The 9,515-nt window shown below is 60.4% G+C and overlaps 1 protein-coding gene across 1 annotated transcript; it reads right to left on the bottom strand.

Moving 5' to 3' along the window:
* Positions 1 to 896: 896 nt before the first annotated feature.
* On the bottom strand, positions 897 to 9,399 carry SEMA4C (sema domain, immunoglobulin domain (Ig), transmembrane domain (TM) and short cytoplasmic domain, (semaphorin) 4C). The gene is made up of 15 exons (XM_011956532.1): positions 9,233 to 9,399; positions 8,590 to 8,738; positions 7,121 to 7,269; positions 6,703 to 6,765; positions 6,502 to 6,600; positions 6,279 to 6,375; positions 6,040 to 6,156; positions 5,800 to 5,951; positions 5,541 to 5,716; positions 5,072 to 5,216; positions 4,761 to 4,983; positions 4,517 to 4,629; positions 2,887 to 3,044; positions 2,729 to 2,799; positions 897 to 2,605 (listed from the first exon to the last, which is right to left on the bottom strand). Exons 2-15 carry the CDS (start codon positions 8,696 to 8,698, stop codon positions 1,776 to 1,778), a joined length of 2,502 nt encoding a protein of 833 aa, XP_011811922.1. The 5' UTR covers positions 8,699 to 8,738; positions 9,233 to 9,399; the 3' UTR covers positions 897 to 1,775.
* Positions 9,400 to 9,515: the final 116 nt, after the last annotated feature.

Genomic DNA, 9,515 nt, shown 5'->3' on the forward strand with positions numbered 1-9,515 from the left:
CCGTACCCCGCTCTTCCTTACAAGTCCAGCAAGGGGCAGGTGGCCACAACTTGTCCTGCCTGTAGCTCCACCTCGAGGGCAGGGGCAGGGCCTTGGTTTGTGTAGAACCCCCTGGCCCCACAGTGGGCGCTGAGTTTACCAAATCGGTCTTCATGATCAGAACCCTCTGGGCGGCCCTCTGCAGACCGTGCACCCGCGCAGCGTGCTCCTCAGCGGACCCCAGCCTTCTCAATTCCCAGTTAAAACCCAGGCAGCTGCCTGCTTAAGCCACGATCAAGTGTACAGGGGAGACCTCACTTCCACCGCCTGACTGGTTTAGAAAGGGTGCACGAACGACAGAATGCAGGTTGGGGTCTGTGCCAGTCCCTCTCCAGGACACTGGTCTGGTGCACACTGGGTGTAAGTTCCTTCCCCCCCCCCCCAGTTGGGGCACTGAAGACCCTACCATTCCTGGTGGGTAGAAGGCTGGAAGTCATTTCTCCTCCCCTAAGCGGGTTGAGAACCCCCTCCTCACACAAACAACGATCTCATCTCCACAACCTTCCACGCCTTTGGCCCCTCACTCCCACTAACCGTCCTGAGTTCTGGGAAGGCACCCCCGCCCCCAACTCCGCTTCTCCCCTGGACTCCCAGTGCCCTGACTTCTCCTTCTGGCCAGAAGCCAAAGCTGGCTCCCAAGGGGCTGTGGCCATGGTCTGGTTCCCAGCCCCGCAGCCACCACTGTGGGAAAACACTGGAACTGGGTTGTTCCTCCCACAGGCAGGCAGGGACCACAGAAGTGGTGGCCGCCCTGGGACTGTGGGGGAGGCCCAGTCCCGCCTCCGTCCACCCAGAGAGCTTTCCCTCTCCGTACCCAGAAGGGCTTCAGCCCAAACATCTTAGCCCCATCACAGAAATCGTTTCATTTTCTCCGTTTTATTTGTCAATATAAAAATACTCAAATATTTACAACAAATAAATACGCGGGGACACAATAAGTTACACCGTTAGGAGCCCCCCTCCTAGGGCTGGAAGAGAGTATGCCATTGTCCGCAGCAGTCCCACCCTCTCTCCCCTCACACAGCCTTTCCCAGCCCTGGACAGGAAGAAGGCAAGTATAAAATACCACTGAACCCCGGGGCCAAGTGGGAGGCCCCACCCACCCTTCCCCCAAAACACACAGGAGGCTCCGTCTCCCTCCCCCCACCCTGAAAACATTCACAGCCCTAGGAGCAGGACCAGGCCCACCCCGAGCCCTGCACTCCCCGCGAAGGGGCACAGCACCCTGCCCACCCCACCCCCATATGTACATCGCTGCCCGACGTTCGGGACAGTGGGGGTAGGAGAGGCAAAGTGATACGACCCCTTCCCCTTCGTAGCTCCAATGACTCACCAGGAGGACCCAGGCCAAGGGAAGACTTGACAGAAACAGGCTATGCCACAAGCACGCACGCGCGTGCACACACACACACACACAGACACACAAACACACGTGCAAATACAGACAAACACACATCTTGACATTTCTGCCTTGAAAAGTTTTGGCGGCTGGGGTCCCGCGTGTCTGTGATTCACAGAGAGGAAGATGCCTTCTGCGAGGCTGGTGCCCTGGTGAGCCACACCAAGTGGCAGTGCCCGTGCTGAGCAGAGCAGGTCCTCATGGCCGGGTGGGTGCTGGGCAGTATCTGTCCCAGACAGAGCAGGTGCCCATGCCATGTCCCTGAGGTAGCTGGTGCCTGTGCAAAAGTAGGAGGTACACCTCCCACGCTTCCCGCCGACGCGGTGGGGGTTTGCCCTCATACTGATGACTCCTCGGGGTTGGAGTCGGGCAGTGGCTGGCGTTGCTGCAGTTTGCGTCTCAGTTCGTCCGCAAGCTCAGGCAGGGGGTGCCCGAGCCCTCCCCGGTCCTCCCCTCCTAGCTGTAAGCGCACGTAACCATTGGCATTTGAGTTCCGCCCACCCCCCAAGTGAAGCCGAGTTGGAGAAGGCAGAGGCTGGCCTGGGATGCCTGGAGGTGGCGAAGGGGGCCCCCCGCCGGGCTGGCACCGGGCATGCCCAGGTACTATCTTAAGGGAGCCATCTGAATAGTAGTAACCGACAGGATCCCAAAGTTTCTCATCTGGCTCAGGACAGGGCCGGAAGGGGGGGCTGGTGGGCTCCTTGGGCAGCTCCAGGGGGTACACCAGGGTCCTCTCAGTAGCCTTGGCCCCTTTCTCCAGCTCTTCCCGCAGCCGCCGGCGCAGTGACAGCACCAGCAGCAGCAGCACCAGGCACACGGCCCCCAGGGCCACCACCGCCAGCCACACCAGCCCCAGGTTTTCCAGGGGGGCCCGGGCCTCCAAGGTCACCGACGGGCCTGCCACGACAGCCACAAGGTAGCCTTCAGCAGCTAGCCGCGCCCCCTGCTCCTCTGAAAAGCAGTGGTAGGCCCCAGCGTGGCGGGGCTGGGCAGCCATCACAACTAAGGCCTGGAGCCGGGCATCGTAGAGGAAGGAGCCGGGCTGTTCCGCAGGCAGGTCCCGGTCCCCGAAGGTCCAGCGGGCATGGGCCAAGTTGGAGGAGAGGTGGCAGGGCAGCACCAGGTCTGTGCCCGCCACCACCGTGATGTTTTTGGGAGTGGGTCTGACTGTAGTGGCAGAGAAAAGAGAGTGCATGTTAGTACAGGAAAGCAGGGCTAGGGAAGAGGAGAACAGAAACTCCAGCTCTGGTCCAGGGCTCAGCCCAACGCGAGGGGAATGAAAAAGCTCACCTTTCTTACTGCCTCGGAGGTTGCAGATGCCTGAAGTGTCCGAGATCATCACGTGCTGGATCAGCAGAGATCTGGTAGGGGAGGTAGGGTACATCAGCAGCCTGGCTCCAACCACCCGGAGTCCCTGCTGGTCCTAGTCTATGCAGAGCCCAACTCACCCAGAGTGGCCACCCACGGCCACACAGCGGCTGGTGTTCACGCTCCAGGCACAGTAGGGGTCCCGGGCGAGGACGCAGTCGGCACAGGAGCGGTACTTCATGCAGTCGGCCAGGGGCAGCTGCACCAGCTGAGAGCGGGAGCCGGCAAAGAGCAGCTTCTGTGAGAAACGTGGGGCGCAGAAGGGGGGTCAGCCAGGGCCACACCGCAGGGGGGTTGGCCGGACCAGAATGCAGCACGGGGACAGCTTAGACTTCTGCAGGGGCCACGGGACGGGGCACCAGAAGGAGGAACAAGGGAACAAGGCAGAGCTGTAGTGCTGAAAAGAGAACTCGAAGAACTGCAGAACTCAGAGGGCTTACACAGGCCAGATGCAATCCTAAGCCCCTTATAGACGTGACCTTCTTAGAAAGGGATGATGGGGCTGTGAGGCCAAAAAGTATAATCACACACACACACATAGTGCGGGAAATCCATTTCTCTCAAGGCCCATCAGCCCTCACAACAGCAGCAGCGTAACATAAGATGTTTTCCTGTTTCGACAGTGGGTGCCAATCTGTGTGTTTTTATTCAACCACACACTTTCTTTCTGCCATTATTCCATGTTCTGGGGGACAATTTTGAGTCACAATAGGTGGTAAAAGGCAAAGAAATCAAAGTTCAGGAGGTGTAGCAAACATGCCACAAGAGTATTGCACAAGGCAACTGGGCACAGCAGGTCATGCCTGGAATCCAAGCACTTTGGGAGGCTGAGGTGGGCAAATCTCCAACTTGATTAGGAGTTCAAGACCAGTCTAGTCAACATGGTAAAACCTTGTCTCTACTAAAAATACAAAAATGAGCCGGGGATGGTGTGGCATGTGCCTGTAGTCCCAGTTACTTGGGAGGCTGACGCAGAATTGCTTGAACCTGGGAGGTGGAGGTTGCAGTCAGCTGAGATCACGCCACGGCACTCCAGCCTGGGCGACAGAGTGAGACTCCATCTCAACAAAAACAAAAACAAAAAACCTTTAGCTGGGCGCACCTGTAATCCCAGCTACTTAGGAGGCTGAGGCAGGAGAACAGCTTCAACCTGGGAGGTGGAGGTTGCAGTGAACTGAGATCGCATCAGCCTGGGTGACAGAGTGAGACTCTGTCTCAAAAAAAACCAAAGGAGGATTGCACAAGGATATAAGGCAAGCACTTCAGGGAAACAGTCATGGACATGGAGGGCTGGGACCAAAGAGCAACCGGGGGCTGGAAGGAAACCACCATGGTGAAGGCATCATAAACATCTCACAGCCTGGGAGGTCTGGTCACAGGGGCATGGTCAGGGAAGAGGCCAGAGCCAGGACCACGGCACAGCTTGGAGGGTCTGAAGGAAACCTGGGAATAGTTACCAAGGCTCGATGCTGGGAGTGCGGCCCCGTGACCTGGCTATATATAATGGCCCTGTGCAGTGCAGATTCCATTCTGCTCTCATTCTCGTTTCCAGGAACCCACCCGAAGTTAGGCAAGGTGTGCATCCAAGTGTGTGTGTGTTCCTAACTCTGCACTGGCCAAGCATGTAGGCCCAACTGGGAGAAGCAGCCAGACGGAGAGAGTGAGACGGACAGTGCTGGGGACAGTGGCAGATGGGGCCCAACACACTACCTTGCTCTGAGACAGCACCAGGCTCCCCATGGGCTCCTGGTCGAACAGCTGCAGCTCTTCAATCAGGTGAACCCAGGGCCCCAGGCTCACGGCCTTGAGCAGCCAGCCGTCTCCTGGGGGGTGCAGAGGGGAAGGTATAAATGACAGGGCACAGGGCTGTGGGGCAGCTCCAAATCTCCCTGCCCTGGGCACACGGGCTTCTGCCCAGCCTTGAGCAGCCATGCCTGCATACCCATGCACCCACCTGTGCCAATGAACAGCACTGTATAGGTGGCTCCATCAAGTCCTGTAACCCGGTCGGCCACCAGGTGGGTGAAGTTGGTGCCCTTCTTCACGAGCAGGGGGCGGCTCCACCGAGGCCCCACCTGCTCCTCCATCAGCGGGTGCTTCTTGATGAAGTTGAGGGTGTTGTCGGGCAGCTCCAGGGAGCTGGTGTAGCCGTGGCGCCGGTGCCAGTTGTTAATGCACTGGGGGCAGGAGGTGGGGAGCAGCCATCAGCAGGCTGGGATGGCACCGCAGCTAGGTGGGGAGCCACATCCCTGCCCCAGCACTCACCGAGCCAGGCCGAGGGCTGGGTACGGGGTCGGTGTAGCGGCCCCACTTCTGGGCTTGCTCCCGGTACTCCTTGTAGGGGCCCTCAAACACCCGCTGGATCTCTTCCAACTGGTACTCACAGACGGCTGACAGGTACATGTCACCCCTGTCGCAGTGAGAGGGAGCCCAGGGTCAGGTACCCACCTTATCCCTTCCCACCCCAGCTCAGGGCAAGCAGCAGGAAGGCAAGGCCCGGCACAAAACAGCCATGGGTACCAGAATGCCCTGGCAGCTCAAAAGTGCCACCTGGCATAGGGCCCTGCCTGTTCACAGGCAGCTCTGAAAGGGGCAGGTGCCAGCATTCTCCTTGGCTTCTGGACACCTGGCTTCCTGGACTGCCTCTGAGGCCTGGTCCAGGTTCCCACCCATGCACCATCCCTGATCTGAACCCCAGCTCCTCCCCACTCTGCAGGAGCCCTGGCCAACTCACCACCGCGCTTGAAAAACCCCAAAGAAGGTGGTGTTGTGCCAGGAGGTCTCCTGCAGCGTGTGCACCGCCTGCAGCTGGTTGAAGTAGAGCTGCCAGTCCGGGGCAGAGCACGCCAGCCGCGCCTTCAGGAACGTGGTCCACTTCTTCTGCAGGGTCCGCGCGCCCCCCATGTCGCCCTGGCAGACGGCAAGGGGACACGGCCTGTCAGCCCCGCCGGGCCAGCAGGGCTCCCAGGGCCCACCGCTGTGAGACTTGGTACCTTGCAGACGCGGGCCACACGAGCCACCACCTGCTCAGCATAGCAGTCAGACTCCACTGCCCGCTCCCTGAAGAAGAAGTAGACCTTGTCGTCGTCCCCCGTGAAGCTGCCCACACTCTCAGGTACATAGGCAGAGCCTACAAAGTGAGGTTCTGTGGGAAGGGGAGGAGGTCAGCAGGGAGGGGCTGGGCCCTGGGGGGCCTCCCACCCACGGCTCCCACAGGCCCCCCGGGGGCTCACCGTTGAGCCAAAAGGCCAGGTACTCTGTCTTCATGGAGTGGTGCGGCCCCATGTTACGCAGGATAATGGGTTCCGTGCCCAGGAAGTTGTTGAGCGTGGCCGAGTACAGCTCACCATCTACAGGAGACAGCAGTCAGCTACAGACCGTACAGGAGATATGAACACATCCGGCCAACACAGCCCCAAGTGGAACCAAGCCCCAAGGACTCACCCAGCCTGCATGGGGGGCAGCCACTCACCCACAAGGAGTCCAGTGTGGCCCTTAGCTGGGTCATAGGGACACTTGCCCTTCCCATCTTCAAACTCTCCACGCTCCAAAGTGAAGGTGAGCATGTTCTAGGGACAGAGAGAGATGATGAGGAGATGCTCAAGGGTGGGGCCCTGTGGGCCACATCCAAGAGTCCAGAGAAGGGCGAGGAGGGCGGGGGACTGGGGACACCAAGATGGGAGGGCAGCACTCACGATGTAGGTGCACTTGGGCTGGAAGGCATAGGTGCCGCAGGCGTACAGGTGGGAGGCATTGTAGGGCTGCAGGAAGCGGATGAAGTTGAAGCACTCGGTCTGGGGGCAGAAAGATGTCCGGTTAGTGAGAGCGTGAGGCCCAGAATGGGAGGAGACGCCCTGGGGTAAAGGCAGCACCAGGAGCAGTGTCCAAGCACCCACCTGGTTGTTCTTCCCTTTCTGGATACACTCAGTCTTCTTCTCTGCGGGGGCCTCCCAGGAGATCTGGGGACAGGGAAGGGATGTCAGCCACGTCACAGGTACGGACTGAGCACGTGTTACAAGCACAGCCTGCAGCAGCAACACAGGGACGCCCAGTGCAGAGGCATGGGCCCTATTCCTTGGGGGCTTCCTTCAGTACAGAATGGAAGCCCCAAACCACCCCACTACACAGAATTCAGTAAGTGCCAGAGAGGAGAGGAATGCCGCATGCTGACCCCAACCAGAGGGCAGGTCCCGGATGCCCACCAGCAGCACTTCTGTGGGGGCTGCCAGGCTGAGGGACCACTTGGCCAAGCACAGCCCCTCTGCACCTTGCCCTCTGGCAGGCCTGCCTGCCTCCCGCTGCCCCACCTCTCACCGCTCCTTGCAGCTCCAGGGCCTCCATGCTGAAAGCAAACAGGGCCTCTCGGGCCCCCACGTACAGAAGCCCAGTCTGCTCCGTCAGCGTCAGTGTCAGGAAGTCCTGGATGCCCGTCTGGGAGAACCGTCGCACTACCGTGGCCAGCTCTGCAGGGGTAAGCGTGGCTGCTGATGGGCAGGGCCCCTGGGGCTCAACAGCCCTCAGTCTTCCTCCACGAGAGCCAGCACCCCATGTCACAAACAGATGCCAGCCAAACCCCCGATTGGCAATAAAGGACACTTTTGAAACAGCTTTGGCCCTGACAGCTCCACCCGGGCCTCCCTAGCCTTTCCCAGGCTGGGAGGAGGCAAATCCAGGCTGCTGGGAGGAAGGAAGGATATCTCAGCCACAGCTTCCGGCCAGAGGAAGCCATCAGACTGATGGCTCTTGCTCTCAGGGTCAATGGCACCTCCGGCCACAGGGCTGGGCACCCCCACCCCACCCTCACTTCCTCGGCCGCTGCTTCCTTCTTTGCCCTGCTGCCCGCCGCCTCTATCAGAGTCCAGCAGGGCAGGAGGCACAGATGGCTATGAGTACTCCCTGCCTCAGGAAACCCTTCGCTACAGGAGGACCCCAATCCAGGCTGCCAGAGATGCGAGCACAGCAGGCCACTAGGACAGGCGGGGATGGCAGGAGGGGACCTGGGCTGTGAGCCAGGCCAGGGAGGTCCGGAGAAACCAGAGGCTCAGAGAGCGGAGATGGGGCTGGGGCCGGGGAAGTCTTGCTGCCACTGTAGTCACGTGATTCCTACATCAGCTGCCAAATATGGCTGCCGACCTGTCCTCAGGGTCCCCCCAAACCAGCCTTAGTCTCTGGAGGCAATGCTGGCTCCAGACACAGGCCAGCATGGCAGGGCTTCACTGGCACCCGAGCGGAGCCTGTGGCAGGTGAGCTCATCCCAGGTCCCCAGAGCGCATGGCTGATACAAACACCTGACATCACCTTTCACACGGGTGTGTGCACACGGGGCTGGGTCCCCACTGTGCCCCGGCAGCCATGTGAGCATGTGCACATACACACACGCTTCCAGGGCCACCAGAGGGTATGATGACGACAGGGCAGTAGGAGGTCTTAGGGGGACCCTGGGGAGCCAGGGGAGAGAGCCTCCAGTTTGTATTTATCCCGGTTCCAGTTTCTCTTTAGGCTCCCAGTGCCAGTGACAATTCAAGAAGTGAGGTGTGGAGAGGGCGAGGCAGAAGGTTCTCCCTCGCACACCTGGGCAGGCAGTCTGGGGTGGGGAGTTGGACAGAGCTCCCCCAGAGGAGGCTAACCCCAGGTCCCAACCTGCACTGCCTGTTCTTGGCCCCTGGGGTCACTCGAGTTTCTTAGAAAGCTGTGCCACACACATCAGAATAAAGCCAGCACACGATGGGGGCAACTCCTCAACAGCCTGTCCCCACTTCCTCCTCACTCCTCCAGGCACTCACCCCCAGAAGACACTGTCTTCCGCGGCACAAGGTTCCACCACACCTCAGCCCCAATGCCCAGGCCCCACAGCCTTGCTGCCAGCAGCCAGACAGCCCAGTGTGGGGCCATGGCGCAAGCCCCGGCTCTGAGCTTCAGGCCAGCTGTCCTGCTGAGGGAAAAGACATGGTCAGAAATCACAGCCAGAGAAAGCAAACCAGAGGGGCCCGCAGCAGGGAGAGGCCACGGGACTCCTCATCAGGCCTTCCAGGAGCCCTGGTGCCCTCCTTCTCCTTCTCTTTGGAGGTGGACCTAAGTCCCCACACTTGGCCTCTGCCTAGAAGACCACGGGTCTCCCTGGGAAGCGGGGAGGAGCTGAGTCGGCTGCAGGCTAAACAGGCTCCGGGAAGCCCTCCCTGGCCTCCAGACCCCCCCCCCACTACCTCTGCACAACCGGAAGTCATTTGAGAAAAAAGGGGGACGCCCCCCCCAACATACACACTCAGGCCTAAGAGATTTGAGAGTTTCTTGAAAGAATCTCAGGCAGAAGGGCTTGCAGCCACTGGGGCTCCGGACCCCGTCAACACCTAATTCTGGGAGGAAAACTCCTTAGGGCGACGAGGGCATGCGGTGGGGTAGGCGGTGGGGAAAGCCCCACAGGGAGACCTGGTGCGGCCGGCTGCGGGCGGAGGTCCCTGTCCCGGCCTGTCCCCTTCCCCAGCGCAGACAATAGCCCGGCAGAACCCCAAACCCCGCTCCACATCAGCAGGGCAGGAGTGGGAGCAGGGCCGGGAGCGCAGGGGCCCAGCTTCCCGAGGCCCCTTTGTTGCCCAAGAGGGAGGCAGGAAGTGGGTGGGATGGGCGTGGAAATGACCAGGGCCTCATCCTGTTCCTCGCACTGCCTCCTCCCAGACACCAGCCCCCTGGCGGAGGGGCGGCGGGGGCACCG

This window comes from Colobus angolensis, unplaced genomic scaffold (genome assembly GCF_000951035.1).
Source record: "Colobus angolensis palliatus isolate OR3802 unplaced genomic scaffold, Cang.pa_1.0 Scaffold42, whole genome shotgun sequence".
Taxonomy (NCBI): domain Eukaryota; kingdom Metazoa; phylum Chordata; class Mammalia; order Primates; family Cercopithecidae; genus Colobus; species Colobus angolensis.